Genomic DNA, 26001 nt, shown 5'->3' on the forward strand with positions numbered 1-26001 from the left:
GTTAATGCAGCTTTAAGGTCCTCACAGTGGATTTCTAAGGACTGTGCAAGCTACTTTTCTTTTCATTAATTATCTCATAACTAGAATAACATCATCACTTCACACAGAACAGTCTTTTTCTATAAATTGTAAAATAAATTGTTAACCTTCACATTTTTCTTCCCTGTCTTTTATGGCCATTTCCCCAGGATCCTATTAATACTTCCTATCTGCTCTGTGTAGTTTTATTGCATGAAGTCTCCTCTTATATTTCTGTGAATCTTTTTACTGCCTTTGCACCTGCAATGCAGCAACACCAGTACAGTAGATCTTGTCTCTTGTATTTTTATACCCGCTGCTAGATGGGGCCTGGATTGTTTTGGAACTTCCCTCCCAAGGCTGGCTGCACGGTTCCACAGAGCCTCCTGCAGACCATGTACGTAGGATCGTGAAGCCACTGTACCTCCCTACATAACGTACCATACCGTGCCACACAGGTCTCTCCTTTATTCAGCCTGTGTGGATTTATCTATGGCATCTCCGTCCATCCGTTCCATTCTGTCAATCAGTCAGTCCAGTGTTTTCACATATTCATTTCGCAGTGACAAGCAAAATTCATCATTTACCTAAACGTGCAATTAATCAAAAACATGAATAGCACAGCAACAGGGTGATTTGTCCATCTGACAAATATCTATTTAGAAATAATTTTTAAATCACAACAGATACTGGGAATTAGGCTGGGAGCAAAGCCAGACCCTGAAAATGACAATCCCCTCAACAGCAGTTGGTGGCAACCTATTCCAGGAGACACACTGTGTTGGTGAGACAACTCCAGCATGACACGTTTCCTCATTCTTTTAATGTTTTTCCATGCATCACAACCCAACACAACAAACAATATGAGCTTTGCCAAACCTCTCAAGCTCATTCACTTGTGTTTAACTCAGAGTAGAGGAAGGACTTCTGTTTGGTGCTGCATCACAATGTTAATACAGCTATTTCAAATTAAAGGATAAGTTCACCCAAAAAGGAAAATTCAGTCATTATCTACTCACCCTCATGCCAATGGAAACCGGGTGAAGTTATGCAGTCCATGAAACATCTGTGGAGCTTCACAGCAAAATAGATTTGCAGCATTCTCCTAAACAACTGAAGTAGATGGGGGAAAAAAACAACAGAAGAAGAACATGAAATGGCTCCATACAGCTCTGCCAAGGTAATGTAAGCCTTCTGAAGACCTGAGATGTCAGATAAATTTCAAAAGACGTTTTTGACACCCTTTTTAATCTTCACTGTAGTCTCTAAGCTAAAAAGCTTGCGCACCATGTCTGAAGTGGGTGCTTCGACCACTCAACAAGGGTGTAAATTGTGTCTTTTCAAATGAATTTGGGATCTAGGGGCTTCTGGAGACATACACGCCAGATGACCTGTATAGAGCTATTTTGGGGGTTTTTTTCGTTGTTTTTTCCATTTGAAAACAGGTCCCCATCGTCTTCAGTTGTTCAGGAGAATGCTGCAAAACTGTTTTGCTGTGAAGCTCCAGAAATGTTTTGCGGACTGAGGAACTTCACCCGACTTTCCATCAGCATGGGGGTGAGTAGATAATGACTGAATTTTCATTTTTGGGTGAACTTTTCCTTTAAGAGCATGTAAAAACAAAAACAAAACCAAAACAAAATAGCCATGATCACATTACAGCATTTTAAATTTTGCATTTTTCTCTCAAAAGTAATACTTTCAAGCAGTAGCTAATGCTCTTTGTGGTAACATTAAGGTCTACTATGTGTTAATCACAACCTTTTAACACAATAACACAATATATATATATATATATATATATATATATATATATATATATATATATATATATACATATGTATATATATATATATATATATATATATATATATATATATATATATATATATACATATATGTATATATATATATATATATATATATATATATATATATATATATATATATATATATGTATATGTATACGTATTATACAACTTATTTCAGCGTGAGACCTGAACCTTGAAAGAAGGTCTACTAACTAGCTTTTCCTGGAGCTTTTATATACGATCACCTGTTGTCACATGACCGAAATCCCATACATGATGTCAAGACAACTAAGCCATCTCCATGACAACAGAGCAAACTTCATCCACAGATGAAAACATGCTCTGAAAAAAGCTAGAAAGTGGACCTCGATGTTCTTTTTTCATTTACAAAACGGCGATTCGTTATTTTTCCCGATAATTCATCAAGTGAATGATAAAAGTCAAGAACAGGATTACCGACAATCATGTTGATCTCATATTGGTCTGGATTGGGTGATTTCAGGTACATCTCACCCTCATTGGTTGATATTACTATACCCATGAGGAAATGGAGCATCAAAGCATGTTCTACCATCCCACACACACACACACACACACACACACACACACACACACACACACACACACACTTTTTTTCCCTCAGTGTGTGAATTACCTATTACTGTTGCCGAGCCACTTTGAAATAGCAGCCTGGCATCCTTTGTGATCGTCTGAGTCAGTCTGGTGGGAACTGCATGTTCCACACATCTTTGCATGCTTATTAGTACACATCAGTGTGTACGCACTGTAGTACATCCTCAGCTTAGCAACTGCAATAGAGACTGTTATCTGTGGTCACAATGATCATCTTGGTAAATGTTCCTGATTAAGAAATAGTGGCACATTCATCATGTCAGAAAAGACAGATGTACTTTTTGTGTTATGTGATCACAGCAGAAAAACCTTCATGGTCACAATGTGTTCAGAGTAGATGTCATGGTGTGTTAGAGTCAACGGGTCCGTTCATTATGTGAATGCTGCTGCTGACATATTGGTTATTGGATGTCTGCGCTGTTACACTTTGTGGTCACTAATGGAGGATGGCTATTAAAATGGAGGATGGCAGACCAGGAGCAACAGCTTCATGTAATGTGTGGAAACATGATTTTGCCCTCAAGATGAGTTGTTCTTCATTATAAAACTAAATATACCTCACTCCCAAAAAAAAGAAAAAAAGAGAGATTTTAAATCATGGTGGATAGAGATTGGAACTGATATATGAATGAGATATTATTTGTATCAGTCATTTGTGCAGAACAAAACTAGGCCTGCCATGTCAGGATCATAATCCATGAAGCTAAAAATAACACGTGCTGTGTTTACCTTCTCAAATTCCCCTCAGCTCAATCTGTGTATGAGGTTGCAACAATCAGAGTTAAACTCAGTCAGATGTTGGTTATAGCTTCTGTATCCACCTCATAACATGTAAGTGCTAAAATGATCATTTTTAGGAATAAAAGTGCAATGAATGGAAATATCGGGTAGAAGATCAGTTGTCTACCAGTTCAATATAAGTAGAGTTGAGCAGTGGCAGTAGTATCGGGCCATTTGAGGACATTTAAAAGCTAATTAAAGCCTCCAACAGCATGTGCCTTCCAGAAAAAGTGTCCCCATTAGTTTGGATAATCCACAGATTATTATTGTTAGCAGTTCCAGTCACAGTGACACTCTTTTAAATGTGATTCCTCCACTGTAAAGGATAGGAGACAGACATCTCGCAGCGACATCTTAAAGGTCCTATTGACAAGGAAAGTTGATTTTTGAGTCTCATTCCCAACTCGTCAAATACTGATGCATTCGGATTGTAGAACGGGTTGGCCACCGTTCTACCATTTACATCTTATCATGTTGCTAAAGAAGCTATTACTAACATCAGTGAGGCACAAGACATGAACTGTTGAGTTCATACACTGTGAAGCTACAATTCAAACAGAACATTACAGATTGAATATTACATTTTCCCCCCATATTAAACAGTACTTTAATTTATGCCTTAATAATGGTCAAGTTGCATAATAAGAAACAGCCAGTGGTGGTAGAAAACTGAAAATCTATACTAAAGTAAAAGTAAAAAAGTGCTGGGTTAATAAAAAGCTTAAAGTAGAAGTTACTTTCCATTTTAATATATATATATATATATATATATATATATATATATATATATATATATATATATATATATAATATATATATATATGAATTGCAATTATGAAAGTAATGCAATTACCAGCAATTTCCAGTAATTGCAATTATGAAAGTAATGTTAACTGCTTTAAAAAGTCCATGGGACCACTAGCTACAAGATGTCCTCATTGTCCTCATACATGAAACATGTAGTTAGTTAACGTTAGCTAGCTAACTACATTTTAACCTTCTGTATGTGCAAGTTCAATTTCCTTTAAGAGGTTAGAAGATGAGTTTTTTTAAAAACAGATTTGTGTGTTTTTCTGGAGGTACAGCAAGCACTTGTTAATCTGCAGGAGAGCTGCTCATAGTTAATAGTTGTAACGAAGGCAGAAATGGCAAATAAAGTAACAATTAGATTACGGGCTCAAAAATACACTCGAGTAAAGTACAGTTTTTTTGTTTGTTTTTCTCATTACAGCCTACATGTAACACGTTACTACACACGCCTGATAACCACCATAGCAACAAGTCAAGTCACATCCGTTGGACTGTCACGGAAAATCCAAGTCCTTCACTAAGCAATCCACAGTTCGCAACCTTAAACAACTTCAGCAAATCGTCCACAGGCTTGTAGGCAACTGAGAGAGACAAGGAGGTCTCATTCTCCATGTCATGTTCCAGTCTGCTCACATATGGCCAATAAAAAAGGAATGAATACATGTAAATTACTACAAATTGCTACATAGAGCCCCTTTAAGATCTATTCTAAAATTCTCCTGCAGAATGATAACCTCTTATCTCACTACATGATTTGGCTTTACATCTTCATACCCACTCAGACAGGGTAATCACTGCTGTTGAGGCTCTGGGTTATGGCCTGTATTCAGTGGGCACTGTAATAAAACCATGTGTCTCTGACGGAAGTGATTGTGGTTTGATCAGGAAACCATTCATTCCCTCAGCACGCTCCACTGAGCTTTGCTCCTCGACATCTGGTTCTCCGTTTGGTTCAGGAAGGAGTCCGGCAAACACTCCCCTCCTCTCTCAGTGTACTGCTGGTGGCCACACACTGTCTGCCCGTCTGCCCTGCTGGCAGCCACCCTGCAGGCCTCTGAGCGGACCATAGAAACAAAACCACAAGAATAGACATTTGGTTATATTTTTCTGTGTGATTGCCCGGACCATCCAACTGTGCCATTCAGCTTGAGCCAAAAAAATAAAAGTCATGGTGTGTGAATGTTGGTGAAGGTTGTAGTGAGCTATGATTGTAGTGACACCAGTAGGTCACAAGTGATCAGACACAGAATCTGTTTAGTTCCAATGTACTGTACAACTAACGTACACTAAATCTCCACAACGTTAAATCTCTGTGTGAATGGTGATCATGACATTACAAAACCGTAGCCATTGTTGCTATAACAACCTCCACTCTTCTGGGAAAACTTTCCCAGCTTAAGTGGGGTGGGTCCAACACTCTGTGCTGGCCAGTAAAGTTCCCCCACAACACACTAGGACAAACATTTCTTTATGGTTCTGGTTCTTGTCATGTAGAAACTGGAGAGGCCCTTCTACATACTGTTGATTCAAAGTTAGAAGAACATTCTTTTCTAAAATATTGTTTGATGTAGCGTTTAGATTTCCCTTATTGGAACTGAAGGGCCCAGCTCACTCAATGAGAAACATCCCCAGAAGATTATTCATATTCAGAGCAACAGCTGGCACTATGCATCAGGACAGGTAATGTTCTCCCAGAATCCACTAACTAATCCATTAACGTTTGCCAGAGAGTGCAGAGTGATGCATCAGCCCAGACAGAACTTTTCCACTGACCCAGCCTTACACAACCCTGGCCTGTCATAGATCGGTGTGACCTTGTACGTCATGGAGCTCCTGGCAAACATTATTATTGTGCTGAAATGGCTTCCCCTTCCCACCCGCTCTTTAAACTTGTGCGGCTGGCATCTATTGAGCAGCCGTTACACCTAGATGATTCCGCTTCACAATCCTCTAAGAGTTGACTCGGGCAAACCATGATCTGACTGATCGGAGTCTCATGACCACCAGAGCCATGTTGGAGCAACCAAATACTTTTAAAGTCCAATTCTGTGCTAATGTTATTTTGTGGAGATTGTGCCTCTGTATGCTTGTTTTAAACTTAGAAGTTAAAGACTTGTGACTCGACTTGAGACATGATGACGCGAATGACTTGTCTGTGTTCATTTCATGTTTTTAGTTTACTTAGTTGTAATGTGGCTAAGAGACGAGGAGGGATTTTTTTTATGAAGAAGAAATGTAATAATCAAGCTTTTATAAAGTTATTTGTTCTTTGTTTGATTACATTTATTTCACTGAATACCAATAATTGAATTCAATTAATTACCACGCTGTTTGAACAGGTGAAATACTTTAAACTTTATCTTTATCTTTATAAACACTGGATACTGCAGGTAAGACTGGAGTATCTTGGGGCGAAACAATGACTTGACTTGACAGAACCAGTTACTTGACTTGAATAGACTTGAAAATTGACTTGGGACTTGTTTGAGACTTGGACCAAATGACTTAAAGCAACATTATGTAGAAATTGGCATTTTGTGCGATTTAGCGCCGCCCACAGTTTCTGAGTGCAACACCACTGTCTTAAATACAAATCAAAGGTCTGTAACAATTTGTGAGACATAATGTAGGTGCTAACTACAAACAAAACTCATTACATTACAACAATGTTATGTCTTGAAAACATTTCCTGAAGTAAACATGTATGTAACGCTGTGATCCTACCATCTCACTGAAGTGACACAGTGTAGAAACAAGTGATGGGGGCCGGAGTGGCTGAGACAGAGACACCATTCACCCTATCAGAAGACACTGTACCATCAAAATGATTTTGAAGCGTTATCTTAAGGTAAAACAGTGACATAATGTTGGTTTAAGTCACATGTCTGCTTTACTGCTCATAGCAACCTTTAACAGTTTTTTTAAATTGCATCAATTTGATGTTTTCTCATTTTAAACAGTGGATGATAAATGTTAAAAAGTAAAACTTTCCCCCAGGAACTTATGTTTAGAAGGGGGAATTTGCATGAAAAACAAGGATACAGTTCTACTTGATCTGTCCTCCAGGTATCCTCAGACGCTGACTGGACAAAGTGATGAGAACAGATAGAAAACAACTGAATCAGCACATCTTCAATGGAGCTGTCTGCAGGGCTTTAATATTAAACACCAACATGTTTTGGCTTGGTGTGAATAGCTTTATGTCCTTTGGCTGTTGAGCCTAATTAAATTTGTATTATATTATAGCACATGTGATCAAACAGACTGCTTGATGTTAGGTCTATTACACAACATTACTATTGAGAGCATGCAAGTACACGATGTTGGAGATAACAGCCACAGTATAGGTGACTATAAAAGTTTTATTTTAGTTTGTTGTTACACAGGACAGTGCGGTTTTCAACATTAGTACAAGTTGTCTAATCAAACTTTACTCTACAAATTTGCTGAGCAAAGTCCCAGCTGTTAACACATCCCTAACTGTGTGTGAGGAGTGAGAGTGCTTAGTCAATCCTGATTTAAAAAGTGATGAAAATGACCTCTTGAGCCCTACTGGCCTCTTGTCCATGTTGTATTAAGTTGGCACTAATAAGGCAGGTAAATATATGCAAACCCAGACATGAGTAGGCTTCACTGTAATCACAGCTCTAACCTCAGGCAGTGGCAGCTCTTGATTCAACCAACACACTCCTTCAAAGCTGGGAACACATTTTAGATTAGACATCAGAGCAGGAGTCAGTTTAGTTGGTAGGCAGGTCGCAGTCACTGCTGGTGCTTAGAAAGTTTCCAGACTATGAACTCAAAATGTAACTTTCCTAACTAAGTAATTTTTACATAAAGATTTTTTAAAATAAAAAAATACATTATAATTCCACTCTTATAGTGATATATAATATATATCTTAATAAAAAACATCAGCGATACAGCCGACATTGATATCACAACATTTTATGAAATCAGAACATATCACATATTTGTAAATATATGCAAAACAAAAAATATTTTAAATTATGTTCAGATTACGTTCCATGCAATGAACTTTGTTCCAGCATATTATATAATGTAAACAATTATTTATTATATACTGTATATGTAAAACATGTAACACACAAAAAACATAATGCCAGATTAGGTAACTTTAAAAAGAACAAATTCTTCCTCATACAATTCATAAATTATAAAACACACTTTCATTCAGACATTTTGCTGTACTCAGACTGCTTTGACTAGCTTTTAGTGGCTAATGCTAGCTAATGTCTACAAACTAAAAGGAAGACAACGGGCATGACCGTGTCAGTTAATACTTACATTATCACAAATGTTTCCAACAATGTCATCCTCAATCTGTAATTTTGCTAGTTACATCTTTTGTTTTGTTTTGATTGAGACCTTGAGCAGCAGAAATTACATCCTGCATGTTTAAAACCGTAAACGTAATTTGTCGCCTCAACAGCAGAGAGAACCAGGCTTTTAATACAGACAGGCTTTTATTCCTAGTGTACCCTGTTCCCCAGTTAATGGATAATATATTTCCTGAAACCTGCACTATACTGTTTTAATTTGAAAGGCTATTATATGATAACTCATGGTAACTTGTTTAGTTGCTTATTTGGACTGACACGGCCTGTCCCTTTTTACTGTTACAAGAGGGACAGGCCATGGAAGGGGTTCTGAGCTAGAAATAACGGTTAATCAGGTGACTGACTGATACCACCATGAAAATCTACAAACAGCCCAGCAATGACTGCATTTCCTTGGGAAGCTCAACTGGTTTGAGGTTTGTGAAAAACTTGATACTTTCACAGCTCAATCACAGAGTCAGTGATTACCTGCTCTCGTAATAGCTCTTATCAGCAAGAGAGGAATTTAAAAGGCTTGAGTCATTAGAGATTGCCCCCATTTGGATCGTCTAGACAGAGATTAAGGTAATAACCCAGAGGCACAATGAGCTGTGGGCCTCTGGTGAGTTTATTATGACAATATTACTTACACACTTTTTTATTTATTAAAAATTAGTTATTGCTAACTGATAAAAAAAAAACCTAATTGATTCAGGAAGATGTGTTGGTAATCCAGTATTGTAGGTTTAACAAGTTTTAATTTCCAAGTCTGTGTGTTCAATGTTTAGCCTGTTTAGACTTGTAGACCATTTTCTTAAGGACAAAGTTAATTTAGAGTCAATAATACTGATTAATTTCCAAACCTTAAAAAAGAAAACAATATTACAGAGGGTGAGAAAACAATCTCTTCACATGGTCCAATTACAGGCCATCCTCATTGGAAAAAACAACCGTAAAGGTCGACCATGAAAGCAGCTGATAATGACCCATAGGTGACCTTTCTTGTTAGGCAGTGACCGCAAGTAATTATTACAGCAGTAAAGAAGGAAGTCAGGCAAAGTACTATAAAGATTGACAAAGTCCACAGGAGGCCAGAGAAGTACTGTATGGTTGGGTCAAACAATCACAGGATTTTCACCCAGGAGACAACTGTTTGTTTGTCTATGAATAAAGTGAAGGTACACAGCATACAAAATGTAATTGCAGCTACTTATATAATGTAGGTACGTTGGTAATGGAAGTAACATAAGTAACAGTTATTTTAACCAAAACCACGATGTTTCCTAAACCTAACAAAGTAGTTTCGGTGCCTAGACCCAACCAAGTAGTTTTCTTGCATTCATTCATTCAACCTTTATTTAAACTCGAAAACTCAAGACCACAAATAAAAAAAAAGAATAGGTGCAAAAATATGGTAACAAACAGAAACAACAAACATAATCACAGAGCGAATAAATGAAGCAATATGACAGTTTACAAATAAAACGGGAAAAAAGTGCTGAAAATGATAAACTGCAAGAAAACGAACATGACAAAACAAAAATAAAACAGAGGTGCATAACGGATAAATGGCAGTCAACCATACAGGACAGCACGTAGTTAAAAACAGTTACATTCAAATGCTGAGCAGTTTGTAATCATAGTCTTAAACTGACCTATAGGTATGACTATATCAAGTTTAAATGTACGTTGTAAAATGTTCCAAGTGTATGGAGCACTGAAACTGAAAGCAGTTTTCCCAAATTTAGTGTTTACCCAGGGAACAATCAATAGAGCGTGTTGACTCTGTGACCAGTTTAATAAAGAGCTGATATATGGTGGCATTTTGCCCTTCAAGGCTTTAAAAAGAAACAGAAACCAATGGCTGTCATGTTTTACAGTTAAAGGTGTCCATCCAACTTTTTCATATAGAATACAATGATGAATGGAATAACAGTCACCAGTAATGAATCAGGGTGGAGTGATAAACCCAGTCTAGTGGAGTGGAGACAGAGGTATGTCTATAGATAACATCACCATAATCCAGGACAGATAAAAAGACAGCTTCAATGATCTGTTTCCTACAGAATATGGGAAAAGTAGTTCTGTTTCTGTATAAATAACCAATTGTTTGTCTTAGCTTGCTAACAAGTGTGTTAATATGAAATTTAAATGTGAGTTTCTGATCCAACCAGATACCCAAATATTTGTATTCAGAAACCCTTTCAATACTGTGTCCTGTTACCAATATCAGCGATATCTCTGGCTCTTGAGAATAACATCAGTTTGGTTTTGTTTGCATTGAGGACTAATTTCAGGTTAAAAAGAGAATCTTGCAGTTTGTCAAAGGCTTGCTGGAGAATTGTAATGGTTTTATGTGCAGTTTTAGCACAGCAGTACAGGACTGTATCATCAGCATAAAGATGGGCGTTACAATTTGTTATAGAGGATGTAATATTGTTAATACAGATTGTAAATAAGACAGGACCCAGTATTGAACATTGCGGAACCCCTTTAGAAAACATGGATTGATTGTTTCCTACAGTCACACATTGTTGTCTATGAGACAGGTAGTCCGTGAACCAACTACAGGAATAACAATCAAAACCAACATCACTTAACCTCTGTAAGAGCAAAGCATGGTCAACAGTATCAAAAGCTTTGTTAGATCCACAAAGAGGACAGTACAGTATTTCCCTTTATCCCTTCATCATAAACCTAACTAAGCAGCGAGCGTATGACTCGCCTGTTGCTGGTACACTGTAATGGTCATTTCATTTGTCATTTCGTGAGTGACTTGCAATCGACCTACTCAGCTGCATAGGTATAAGAATGTAAATTCCATTTAGAAGCTGTTGTGGAAGGTTTAATAATATCACATGATCTTCATTGCCATATGGAGTTTGCACAGTTTTTGTGGAATTCTAGATTCCAGTAACTATGTGATGAGTAAATTTCCAGTAATTTTCCGAGCACTTTACAGACCTTTCACCCATGTTGGCCTAAAGGCCTAAAGGCAGACATGACCAACAGCTGCTTAAGTGAGGTGAGATGTTTCCTTACAATTGTTTACAGGATCACTAATGAACTGTGAACCTCAATATTACAGAACATTATAATCTTTGTGTCTCATTCATGTTTAGCAACTTAATTAACGGATGTCCCATTTTTGTATCCGACTTTTTGCAAGCTAGTTCTCCAGGTTTCTTTATGTATATTCAGTCAGAGAAAAGCTGCATCTGATTTCTTACTATGGGATTTTAAATTGGTCCCAAATTGAATTCCAGGTAGCATGAAACAGCTCTTAAAATTGTCCTTTAGAAACCGGCCAATACTCAAAGCAAATAAAGGAAGAACACTGGAGATTCCAAATTGCCTCAGTTCTGTGTCCTCTGCACACATCTTGACTGCAGGAAACTAACATTAGTCTTACCCCTGCACACTGGCTGCTGTTATAAGTCCGACTCTCAGCAGAAAGTCAGACCCTTCAGGTTGCGTCGCCCTCTTACAGCTCTGATGCCACCACTGAGGTAAAAATAGAGCTGTGAGCACGCCGCTGTGTGACTGGACACTCTCTGTGCCCTCTTTTGTTTCACCTGAATACTGTTAGTACAAATGCAAAACCACACAGCCTCCAATCCGAAGATGAGGCTGTTTTTCTGACTGACAGAAAAGCTGACTTTTTGGATACCATGTGTAACAGTTTTTAGAGACGCAAAGCTTTCATCTTACAGCGCAGACGAGTAAGCTTTTTATGCCAGAAGAGAAAGTGCTGCTGAGGATTTCAGTCTGGAGCTAATAGCTGATATTTAATATTTAATCCTCCACTCCGACATTGATATCTCTGCTCTGGGTAGCTTCTCAGCCACAGAAGACTCCTCCAGACATTCAGCAGCTATAAATAATTAAAAGTTTCATTTCAAATGGTGCTGAGAGCTCAGTTACTAACTGATTTAAAGACACTGGTGAGCACTGATTCATGATTACAGCCCTTCTGTTTTGCTTAAAGGTGTGTAAGAACATGAGTGTCAGCAGGTGTATCTGTTCATTTTGCATGTGTGCACACACCAACATGTTGAATGATGGTGATGGGAGGGATGATGTGCAGGAGTGAAAGCTGGATCATGTCAGTCAGGATTACCGCCACTCTGCTTGACTGGAGGAAGATCCTTCAGAGGTCACATCCACTTAAATCAATAACACCAACACCTGAAAGACATCCACTCAACAGGAAGGAAATAAGACAGGATCTGAATGGACATGATGTGGGTAGACACATAGACACATAAGATGTGGGTAGACACATAAGGCTCGTTCGAGATCAGCCAGTCCTGCGCAGAATCGTGCAGCAGTAATGGCCGCACAATACATGCCGGTTAGATTTCTGTTACTTGATCCCGACTTGCTCTGACGTTATGTTTACTTTGGCAATGGTAATCTCACAGAATCGAGGCGGCTGCAGTTTTTGGAGCCAGGTGCGGCACCGACTGCAAGTCCCATGGCATGATGGGAAACGCCTGGCTATCGCCTGATCTAGTAGCTGATTGATTTAGATGTTGACTCAACTACATGACGTTTTATAGAAACGTTTTATTTTTGCTGAATTGGAGAGATTTTGATCTTATTTGTCTGATTTTGAAGGTTAAGGCTATTCTGTTAACAGAAGACATGCTGTGTGGATAATGTGGAGACATTCATATTATAAACAGCACACAATAAATAATTATTGTCTATATTAACATTTGACTAATTTAAATCAGCCTGTAAAATATTTAACAAAACAAAAACTTGTGGTAAGTGTTATGTGAGGATTCAGATGTGAAACCTTGACTGTATAAATAATGAAATTGTCTTGTATTTTTTCCTTGTGTTTGATTTTAATGTATTCCATTTATTATTGTAGTCTGAGAGGGACAGGTCCGCTCAGATGATTTATAAATGGCAGCAAACTGATATGATGCTGATTTACATGAGAAATCATGTAAAATGGAGGTTGATCCATGAACAGATTGCCTGTGTAGAGTTTTGATTGGCTGTGATGCCATAATTTGCAACAGCTGAAGACAGATATTTTGCAGTTCTGATCATGTCAGAAAATTATTTGAAATGAGACGGTGAAGACTAAAACCAACTACCAATGTAAGCAGCACAAACTGGTCATATCATACTTTATGCCACTTTTGTTGATCGTACAGAGGGAAAAATGATCGTACAAATACAATGATTATTGTAGATCTGGCAAAGCTGGCACGGTTAAAAGTCAGAGGATCAATCCAAAGTGATTACAGTGCATCCTGAAGGGAAAACGAGTGTGTGTACCAAATTTCATGGCAGTCCATCCAACCGTTAAATGATTTCAGTACAAAACAAAATGGCAACCTCATGGTGGCATTCGACAAGTCAGCAGATCACCAAAGTCATTACAGTACATCCTCTGTAGAAAGTTTGGTATCAATCCATATGGTAGTTGCTGACCTAGTTCACTGATTAAACCTTTGACCAGCTGGTGGTGCTATAGGAAAGGTCAGAGAATCAACAAAGTCAGTAAAATCCATATTTTTTCGTGACAATCCATCACATAGTTGTTGAGATATAACAGTTAGCTACCTCACTCAAGCACATGCTGTCAACATACACTGCTTTTATGAACTGCGCAGTATGTTTTCTTATCTTCAGTATAAGCTGGAAGTTTTCTAAGTTTCAAAGCTGCAGTTGACTCCGTAACATTTCTATATGCAGTTCCTATATACAGTGTTTCCATATTTTGGCTGAAGTAAAGTATCTGTAGCAGTCTCTCATTTTGTCCTTGTACTTTAGCAGTCACTCCTTCTTGGGCTGTTTATCAGCGGGCAGAAGCATGCAGGTGGTGAATGGGAGGAGGAGTGGAGGGGACAAACAGAGAACATCCACATCCTTAAGAGGGCCGTTATCCTATTTGAAGCGTGGCAGCCATATGTCTAATTAATGCACTTGAGCAGAGTCAGTGACCTTGTGCTGTGACCTGACAGAGCTGCAGGAGGAGAGAGGGCAGGTGAGCCTCAGCACTTTTACTCAACATGTTTGAATTGTTGAGCGAGCAGCTTTTCTGGTATGTTGAGCAATGTGAATGTGATTTAAATGAAAAGCGAATCAATGTGACATTTATGTTCCACACCAAAATCTTAGCTTCAGTACTTTAGTTTTGTTGTTGTTGTTGTTTGACAGTGGATAAACCTCAGAACATCTCAGAACATTCCTTGCCAGTGAAAATCTCTCTCTACCTGTCTTATCTGTCTCCCTTCCTCTCTGCCTCTGTCTCTTCATGCTGTCCCAGTTTCCGGGCATCGATTCAGTGATTGTACATTAGATCAGATGCCTCCCCTCTGCATGGTTGTGCAATTGATTTCCTGTGTGACAGGAAGCTTCTCTCTTAACCTCTTTACTGTCCCAGCATCTACTTAAACTGCTCCACATTCACTGGACGATGGCAGCTTCCTCCAAACCTTCCATCAGCCACATGTAACGCACAAATGGGGTCACTCCTGTAGAGTACAGAAATAGATATTGTTGTACTGTACTGGGACTTGTACCCTAACATTTGGGTCTAAAAAACTGAACACTGCTACTGTTCTAAATTTACACCATTCAAATTTCATTTTCTGTTGTCTGCTCAGTATGAGCTGTTACTGTCAGGCAGGAGATACAGGGGTCAGCAGTGCAAACTGAATGAATTCAAAAACTCCTTTATGCCTGTATCCCTTGGAGTTTTAACCGTAGCTTCAATAAGCAGAGTTAACAGAGGCTTCCTGCAGCCTCAAAGCACAAACTGATTGATGCCTCAGGGTGTGTATTTGTTGTATTCTTGTGTACTTTTTGATGTCTTCTGTCTGCTTGTGCAACAAGCAGGCCAAGTTAAAGCCAAACCTACTGTACACCCACCCAGCACAAAAAACAGAATATTTGCATGTATTTTGCAGCTGCAGTGGGAGATATGATAACAAAACAGAGCTGGAAGGATAATGAACAGTGGATGTAGTTGGATAGCCTTAAACAGGACTCCTTATGATTGCTAATGTTGCTCTGTCTGCTGGATGTGTTAACAGACAGCTATTTGCTAAATATATAATATTTCAGTGTTTTGTTTTCAACTTTCTAATGACCCAAGTGGCCAGAATCAATAAAGCTTAAAGTGGCGTTCTCGAAGATTTCCAGAAGCAGCAACTGTAGGTGTATTTTTGGACCTTACTGCTTCCTGGAGATCCAGATCTGTGTGACGTCAGTCAGCTGGTAGTTGGCAGCTTTGCCACGCCTCCATAACAACACCACATGAAAGCATAAAGGGAATGATGTCTTCTGGGACATTAATTATGACACTTAATGTTTACCAAATAAAAAATGGTTGCTATAAAAGTAACATTATCTACATACTTATTCATTGTCTAACATGAAGCTAACTTATTCCGCTCATTATGATGCGATCCACCTACTCTCTCTGGCCCACCAACCACTGCTGGGTGACCGACACCCAGTGTACATCTTTGGTATTACAGCAAATGCAAGGGCTTTCATCAGTGGGCCATAGGCTCAGTCATCATGGTGTTGGCTCATTCAGTGATAGATAGTGACTTAACACTAGGCCTGCACGATATGAGGAAAATCTGCAATGTGCGATAACACTGTTCAATATTGCGATGACGATATAACTTGCGATAAATAAACAAATATTGAAGTTTGCATATTATTAACTATACAGTTAACAATAGTGTTTCTGCATTAATAGGTACACTGCTAACATAGACCCCAAACATTGAATAGCCAATGCCCACTGAATAAAGAATGAAATAAATTATTTCAAACATGCTTTTATTGAACAAACTGCACATGAATACCCAACCAATTAAGCAGAACATTAATTTAAATAAGACATTATAACTATATGAAATAAAAGTTTAATTTCCCCTGCTCCCTTTAAACTATTTTCTTGTAAACTCAACCAAAACATCTCTTACCATGCAGAGTTGAAATAAATAAAACATCCAGGGGGAAACAACTTAAATAATTAAATAAATATAAATTAAACATGGCACTTTAAATTAACTGTAATGTCTCTCATCACAATCATCAAGGCCCTAGACTCTGCCTAACAAGGTGCAGAGATCTATAGTATGAGGGACAAAACTGAAATAGAGTAGGGCCAGTCCACTAAATCAAGAGAAAATAAAATCAGGAAAAAATATCTACCCGTTAGGGCAAGTTACTACCTTAGTTATTCCCTTAACACAAGTTCTTGGCCAAGAAAACCAGCATGTTAACTTTGTTAGGTTTCAGACGTGTACGGTGACATGTTACCACATTCCCAGATGTGCTGATGTGCTCACACAGTACCTGTCATTGTAACACGCTGTAACAGTCAGTTATTTAATGTAGCAGCACTAAGTGGCACCTCTTTTGTTTAGTGGGTAATGTAACCTGTACGATGAAGAAGAGCAGGTGTACTTCCGCTCCTCATGAGAAAGGATACCGCTAACAGAGCGAAGACTTCCCTTTTTATTTTGTCTTTATTTTGTGAAGTGTTGGTAGAAGAACCTCGGCCTGTGTTCATTTGCATGTATGCCTGTAACATTAGTGCCGTAGAGACCTGGCATGGTGCGGTCAGTGTTATGAATAAAAGTGCCGTGCGGAAACCCCCACATGTTGCCTGCCGTCTCTTGAGTAACCGGAGCAACTGCACTAAAGTGGACCATCACCTTCCCCTTCACCAGCTCACGTTACAACGTCGTCTCTCCTGAATCCAAAATAAGTTCATATAGCAGAAGTGCTGTTTCTTTTCACCACAAGGCCTTCGTCGACCATTTTCATCGCTTTTTCTCCTCCCTCAGCCATCATCACCTGGCAATCACCAACAAACTGATGCCGATTAATTTTGTCAGGGTAGCTAACGGCTAGCTGGGGCTTCATCTGATTGGCCTTTGTAAACAGGGCTCCGTCTGATAGGCTAAATGTTAGCATGCTCATGGCGCATGTAAACAAAATGATTTTTCTTATTCATCGCGTGTCAGGCAGTCTTTTGCGATGTGTTTATCGCACATGTTCATATCGCGATGACGATGAAAATTCGATTTATCGGGCAGCCCTACTTAACACATATTTATTTACATGACAATCTTCAGGATTATTACTTTAATGTAATAATTTTTCTCTAAACTTCTTTGAGCTTAGCTTAGCTTAGTTTTAGATTCCTGCTCCAGTCAGACTTTAGTCAGCTAATAGAACCACCCTGCTTCATGGCTAACTGAGCAAATTAGCTTACCGCAGCTAGCTAAGGCTAACAATAGATCGCAAAGAGAATAGTTAGCAGCAGTTGTGAGTTAAAGCAGGTGACTAGAACTAATATATGCGTTGGCTGATATCTGTATCTGTACTTAATAACCAGATTTTGAGGATCATTGCAGTGTGTGTATATCAGATGATCTATCAATATCAGAATTTTCTTTCTCCCAAAAATCAAGTATTGGTCAGGCTCTACTGGTGATATGCTGCCCCCTACATATTTTTGAGCTGCCTTTGAACTCTGGCCATATCTTACACATTACACCTTTAAAATGAATTCTATTTTTTAACCGACTGGAGTCCTTCTTCTCATTGCAGAAGGTTCATTGAGATGCCAATTCTGAATTTGTTTTTCAAGTGATAATATTGTGGTTATATATGTGATGTGTTGGAAGCTTAATGAGTCATCTGGGAGATGCTTGGTGTTTAATGTGTTGTTCACTCAAAGAGGAAACCTTATCTAATGCAGGCATAGATAATAACTAGATCTGGTGCGTGGTGTGACTTCTGCTTGGAACAGTGTAAGGTGGGGGGTCTCTGTATCTGTCGCGGTGATGATGATTGTAAAGCCCTGTATGTGTACATACCTTTAACCTGTTCTGTCTACGTCTGAACTGCACAGAAGACCACAGTAATAAGCAGAGACAATACAAATGGAGTCTCTATCCCTATATGAACTGGAGTAGGAAGAAAACAAAACGAAGGGAAAGGTTACAATGCTGCTACTGTGAGAGGTGTAATTTTGCCAGATGTACTTGTGAATGGAGAACAAAGGAGGACACTATTTAATTTAAAGCAGCAGAGGAGAGAGCCTGACAATGTAAAGGTAGTATTCATGCATGGTGTCAGTTCCTGTGTGAAGTACAAATAAACAGATCTGATTGTTGTAAATGTGACAATAAGATTCAGTTGAAAGCACAATGATAACACAGAGGATGTGTAATTTTGACAAGTAGAAAAAAGCAGTGAGGAGAAGGTGAGCCAAACCCAATGGGACTGGGCTTGGTTGTCATAGAAACCCTGTCTGAGCAGAACTGAAAAGAGAAAAAAAAACTAAGCGACAGGAGGGAGAGGAAAGAAAAGAGGAGAGGTCCAGTATGTTCTCTTCACAAACTGCTGTCAGAGCAGACAACCTAGAAAAGCCTCGCTCTGTTCTGAGACACAAAACCTCTTTGTTGGCACGGTTCCCTCATGAGGAGAGAGGACACAGAAAACAGGCCTGTAAATAACTCCTCACCCACTGACACTTTGGCTGCCTGACCACAGTTGGTTGAGGGATGAAGAGAGGCTTTGAAGTTGGGCCCTCCACTGTGGAGAGCGGACTGTCATGGCCACATACCTCACTGCTCAGCTCAATGGCTTTCCTGGCAGTGCCGTTCATCAGATACCATATACGACACTGCATGGAGGAGGTGGCATGAAACATAAAGAATGAGTAATATGGGGAAGGTAGAGACACCGAATACAGAAATATATGACAATGTACCTAAATAAAAGCTGTGAAAGGAATTATATAAGAAGTTGACATACACTATATGCCCCCCAGAGGTTGCAGTGATTATCATACACCGCAAAACTAAAGTGTTGTATATTCAATGTCCTTTCTTCAAAGTGCTTGTTGGATTTCTGTACAACGCCTGAAACCTCCTCTCCCCACACCTTTCTGATTCCGGTAAAGGAAGGGCTACATCTGCCAAGCTACTGGTGTGTGGAGGTACGAGGGGAGGCAGGATTGAACCTTTCTGTCAAGATCTATTTTTGATTCTTCTACTACTTCCACATCCCCATAGGTACAATTTATCGTATCATCCCCTCTTACTCATGGCAGGCCTAAGAGGTACAAGTGCAGCACCTCAGTATTAAGGCCACTGCAGGAAATGACAGGCATAAAAAGTGGCCCACAACTTAAGCTTTGCTGTGCATGGTGTTAGTTTAAAGTTTTTGTCTTGTCTTTGTATTTTCCTTGTTTTTGAGCTTGTGAGTACCCTTGGGCCTGAGGGGGGAAGGTTTGACTCACCTGTAGCCTGAGGTATGGACTGTGTAAGACTCATGTGAAGCAATGTGCTCTAACAAATCTCATGATAGTATACTGTATGTCTGGCAACTTCTGCCAACCAGCCCACTATTTTTTCAACATAGGGAGTTCAGATTTCATTCTGTGGGTAGAAGGCAAATGGCAAAGTTTTCAAATAGTCAAAAAACAACTAATCAATCAGTAGCGGGGCTCAAAATGTAAAGTTTCTCCTGAAGGTGGTGCTAGAGAAAAGTGTGTCCCTAAGACGGTGCAGTCTGCCCAGTAGATTTAGATATTTCTTGTGCCAGATTGAATATTGTGGCTTGATGGTGTTGCTTGAGCAAAGGTCACCTGGTACTTTGGGGACCATGAGTGCAGGGAATTCCAGACCACAGAGTTTGTCAAGCAGCAATTTTGACTTGGTGGAGCTGCTGGACAAAAGGTCTACAACTTCCAAAATAAATGAAAGTTATAGTCCCTTAAATTCTTTGGAATCATCCTCAAGGAACCATGTGTACTCTCACCAAATGTGACCAAATGGAATTTTACTGCAGACCAAATGATCAATGGACTGACTGACCGACCAAAGGCTCAAAAATTAATATCTTTGTACAACATTAACACACACGGTTGATACACCAACAGAAGACAAACTGATGATTTTGTTAACCACATGTAACAACATCTCTTACTAAAGAAACTACAAGAACACCATAATGGCACACCACATCAAGCATTAAACCAGGGGAGGACAGCACCGGTATCTTTCCACCGGCAGCAGTGGCGTCATGAGGCCAAATATAGCTGGTGTAATGCAATGGTAATTGATTTCACAAGCAGCTGCCTTACATAAGCATGTCAGAATGAATAGAGATGGTGCGAAAGAGAGAGATGAGATGGGGTGGAATGAGGAAAGAGGAAAGAGGAAACAGAGATGGGAGGACGAGATGGAGTGGAAGAGAAAGGATTGGGAGAGGGTTAGAGAGAAGTGCTGGAGTGGCAACAAAGAAGAAGACGGGGGGCATGTAGAGTAAAAGGAATTTGGACAAACAAGCTTTCAAACAGCGGAGACAAATTAAAAAAACATCACAAGAAGAAGCAGAGACAGAGTTATACAAGCAAGAACAGCAGACATAACGCCTTGGTCGAAATAACACATTTACTCTCTGAGCTAGAAGAAATTGATATTTTACCAACAGGTCTTAGTACCTAACAACTTAATAGGTTGATAGTCGATGACTCCCAAAACTACATATATGACCACTCCCAAAACGACATAGCCCACTGTACATGACCATTGGAGGGTACCAGCTACAGGCATTGCGGACCTTCATCGTCACAGTTAACATTGTAAAATAGTTGCAGTTTCTGAGGTTTCATCAAAACTACTTGGTTAGGTTTAGGAAAAAGATCATACTTTGGGTTAAAAATGACAAACTTACGTAACGGAAGTTGCATAAGTGACGTAAGCTCATTACGCATTCACTTCCGTTGGCTCACTTATGTAAAAGAACTTAAAAACAAATCACTGTGAATTCTCGGTCACAAATGGGACGCAAGGCTTCTTCGGCGTCTTAGGAAGGAAAGTCCAACTTATGACCCAACCACCCCCCGACTCGCGCAGTGGGAATGGGCTGGCTTTGCAAGCAACAAGCAATGTTTTAAGTCAGTAATTTGTTAAGACTTTTAACTTTAAAGATGTACTTATTAATATGTTTATGTTAACAATGGATGATGAAGTGACTGAGCTTTTGTTTTATGTGCTGCAATTTTATTCCCATCAACTTCGTTGTCAGAGGCAGTAGGCAGTTTTTTCAGTAAGAAAAAATGCTTTGATGAACTGACTATGATCTGTTGGGCTCCAAACAGCACCACAGTTAAGGACCTTCGGGCAAAGAAAGTGGAGAATTCAACAGCTAAAGAGCCAGATATGTCTTAAGAGCAAAACAGAGCTAAAAGAATAATGAATATTAGACTTTTATATATACTGGAATTATTATGTGACAAGAAACATGACACCAAATCAATGCTAATGTTTTTCTACCGGATGTATTACTTTTGACACGTATCTATAATGTACAGTACAATACATACTGGATTCAGTGTCATGGGTTTTGTGTACATTTTTGTGTTGATGGATTGGTAAACACACAAGCAAGGAAGGAAAATGTTTTCAAAGGAATGCAAATTTAGAGACAAGCGCGTATGATGTACACAGATGGTCCTGCAGGCACAACTGTAAAGCAATAGAAGCGGTTATATAAGAAATCCGAGGAGGGAAAAACAAGGGTTTATTGAGGTGAAATAAGGATAATGAGGTAATCCTTTCTTCTTCCTTTTTACATCTTTCATGCTCAAAGCTCACTGCTGTGCTCTCTTCTATCTCATGAAACGTGGGCAGTGTAGTGTTTATATTTGAATAATCTGTCAAAGAAGTTTGAGTGTTAGTAGGTGGAGCTCTTCTCTTTGTCTGTTCAGCCATTTTGGCTGTGACTGCTGGTGTTAATCATCTGGTTGTCCTTTTTTATTCCAGCTTTATACAGTTCACAGACTGTCTGATGCATATTGAGGTGATCCCTCTGACACTGTCTTTTATTGTTTCAACCTGAAACAATAAAAAGTGTCCCCCTCACTTTGTATTGTTTCAGGTTGTTTTCGTTTTCTTTTGACAGTAGAGTACAATCACAAATGGCATGAGCAGCACCTGCGACATCACATTAATCCCAATGTATAATTGTCCTCTTTACAAACAAATGCAAATACTTAAGCAACCAAACAGATTTCCAGTCTAGTACAACAGATCGTATAAGGATAACATGGTCGAACTGCTTTACATGGTCACATACATAATGCTAACATAGAATGAGAACAGAACAAAAAATTATATACTGCCTACATCCTGTATGTATACAGTATGTAATGGAAAAATACAAAAGGTAGATACAGTACAGAAAGACAAGGCAAGTAATATTCCAGAAAGAAGAGTCCAGAATTAGATCTTTCGATTTCAGTAAGGTCCTCTCTACCTCTATGACTTGTTCACATGTTGCTGTTTTACACGTCATTTACAACCATTCTTCGTAAGTAGAAGGAGCAGAGCACTTCAGAGTTATTTTACAACCAGTTGTCGCACCCAATTGAAACCATAACCTCATCCGTGTAGTCATTCTGATGTCCTCCAGGAGCTATCCCATGAGACAAAGAGCTGGATGCAACAAGTTTATTCCAGTCATCTACCAAAATCTCACTTCTGAATCTCAGGTCGTTGACTTAGTTTAAATTTTACATTGGCTCATATCATAGCCCATAGAGAAGAGAGGAAATGATCAAAATTGTCATTTTCCCTCAGCATCTACAGTAATTACCACGTGCACAGAGCAAAGAGTGTAACAAACTGCAGGGCTGAAAAATATCTCCACCTCCTCTGCATGTTTTTCAATCTATAATTATATTTACTGTGACACCCTTGTATACAGGAGAAAGTCAGCATTTGTTGATTCCCTTTATACATAATGTTAAAAAATCTGCTCTCTCTGGCTGTTTTTTTTCTGTATTAGTGAAAAGTTGAGCTATCAGGGAAGATGTGATAACACGCAAGTATGTTTGTCTGCCCATATATAAGCTGCAAATGCAAACATGTTCATCATCTTACTAGCTTATTAACTAGAGCATTACTTTCAAATGCAAGTGTAAGAAAATAATTAAGCCTACATTATTTTATGCAATTTACATTTTATTTTGAAAAAAGTACAGTACATGAGTAAATGTCTCTAGTTACATTCCACTACTGGGTATATCAGAGTGCAGAGATCAATTCCAGAGGCACTTTCATGCTTTTTAAAAAATATATTTGGGGAATTTAATCCTCTAGCAACCCCAGCCAAAGTCGTTACCTGAAACACTGCCTGTTGTTACGGATAGTCCATATCCTCAAACATATCATGGAGCTCATGTTAGCTTAATAGCTAGCTAGCTTGCTCCAGCTAATAAATCTGTCAGGTACAGTTGCTGACAGGAAATAAGAAGCCGGCTTTCCTCTACTTCTGCCTGAACCCATTGTTGATACTGAGATTTTCAACAGGTAATCCTGTTCTATACCAATATGAACATTTGTTATTTTCATGAAGGGATAAAAGGTCATTGAAGTGGTGATGAACAAGGAAAGTGATGATGACAGAGGAAAACAGCAGGCAGGCAGTGATGAAATGAGTGAACAGGAGGAAGAGAGGTGGTGTTGTTTGTTCTCTGTTCTCATAATAATACTCCTCATGGCTCCAGTCCAGTGGCCTCAGAAAGGTCACTCTCAACCATTTAGTAAACTGGTCCCGATGGGAGCGAGGGAGCAAGGGAGTAGGGCGAGGGGAAGGAGAAAAAAAGAGAGCGGAGAGGAGAAAAATCAAATCATTAGGTCTATTCTAAGGTTTGAATGGCATGCGTGTTGACAGCAGACCTGTGACAGCATGACTTAATGTACTTTTAACTGTCAATTTTAATGAAAAGCAGGCACTGATTCTTTCAGAATCTCTCATCAGGATAGTAACACGTCTGAAACGGCAATGACAACATGGAACATGTAAGGACGTCCATCTGGTTTGGATGTTAAATGACTTGGATTTGGTATTTGAATCCCCTTCACATAGAGAGGAAACTGATTCGCCAGACTAATTAGGAACCTCTAATGTTCATTAATATAAATTAATAATTGTTTTGTTTTTTTTTCCAATTTAACATTCTGCTGTTACTTCCTATCCAATAAATCTGTATTCATTTCACATTGAAAATATCAGTTAGCTTAAAATCTTAAGCTGGTACAGAATAGTTGGTAGCTGGTAGGAATAGTAAATTTCTTAAAATTAAGTTCAGTCAAAAACTGATGAGTCATGCTGAAAAGAGTTGCTAGTTAAGCTTGACTTCAAGTTATGCAATTTTTTTTTTTTTTACTATCAAGCAGTTTGAAGTTTGGGGTATGCTGCCTCATCATTATATCTTTTAATAAAAAGCTATCGCAATAAAAATGAAGCCAACATACTCACCTTCAGGATCAGGACTGACTCTGGTTTTATGTAACAAATCAGTTGAGATGTTCAAAGTGACAAACCCATACATGTTGAAACTACTATATTAACATCTCTTCAGTTCCCCTCAGCTCTACAGAGCGTTTTAATCAAACATACTCATAACTAAATGACTAATTAGGTTAATTGCCAGTGACTCCCAAAATGGCATACTGTATATCACCGTTCCCAAAACAACATGTAGTGTACCAGCGGCAGGCGTACCACGGATCTTACGGCTCTTAGACAGCTTTAGCAACGTGAGATAAACTAGTCCGCTCAGCTCATTGAACCCTTTGGCTCAGCTGTTAGCCAGAAAGCTACTGTTATGCTAGCAAGATTCAACATCATTAACATTGCGTCCTTTAGACAAACATAAAATATGATACGACACTGCACTGTTAAACAACAAGACTTGCTCGTCCCAAATCAATACAAATTTTCAGCTGCTTGTGTGTTACAAGCACCATCCTGTGGTGTTCACATCAAGATGCACTGCAGGACAACATTTTCTGTTGTAAATAAGATATTCATATTTTTTTTTAGTTCATTATTTTCAAATGTGGAGGTGTCTGCAGTCAGATATTAATGCCACCAATCTTCACAGGCTATAGTACATTAACTCAGAATGGTGAAAAGATAGTTTCACGGGAACTACTTGAGGACTTCAAGAGGTATCCGTATATTAAAAGTTATTGACACCCTCTAGCCAATCAGAACTGAATATTCACCCGGACCATGGTATAAGTTAAAACACACACAACTTCAAATAAATGTTAACTCTTCTATGTGTCTGAATGTGTAGGTGGGAAGCTTTTTGGTAATATGTTCACCATATCAACTTTATTTGGTGGTTATATGCTAATGTGTAGTGCTTCCCCCAACTGGCCACAAAAACCAATACAGGTTTAAATCAAAATTTAACCTTGATGTTTTCAAAACCTTTTAAAAGCCTTGGATGCATGAACAAGGCTTTTGAGGATGATTTGAACACATTGCCTACTTTGGAGCTATATGCACCACGGAGAAATTCAGCTCAGTTGGATACAAAGGCCGAGGCCAACTCCATCTCTGGTTAAAATGTCACCTTGTGTCTTGTTACCAAGCAGTGGCACAGATTAGTCACATATTATCTCTGACAGGTGGAGCTTTACTTTAAAAATCTGCTTTGAGATGATGTATAATTATGAGGGTGGATTTTCCCTTGTAAGTTTTGGCTCTGACACTCTAGGGTCACACACACAAACACACAC

General features: G+C 38.9%; 1 protein-coding gene across 2 annotated transcripts in view; it reads left to right on the forward strand.

Moving 5' to 3' along the window:
* Window positions 1-341: 341 nt before the first annotated feature.
* The window catches only part of ndrg4 (NDRG family member 4), a 60530-nt gene continuing 34870 nt past the window's right edge, over window positions 342-26001 (forward strand). For both annotated transcript variants that reach the window (XM_073471970.1, XM_073471971.1), the window contains exon 1: window positions 342-415. In XM_073471970.1, the coding sequence (XP_073328071.1) occupies window positions 342-415 (74 nt within the window). The remainder of the gene's footprint in view (window positions 416-26001) is intronic.

This window comes from Pagrus major, chromosome 8, assembly GCF_040436345.1.
Source record: "Pagrus major chromosome 8, Pma_NU_1.0".
NCBI classification, from domain to species: domain Eukaryota; kingdom Metazoa; phylum Chordata; class Actinopteri; order Spariformes; family Sparidae; genus Pagrus; species Pagrus major.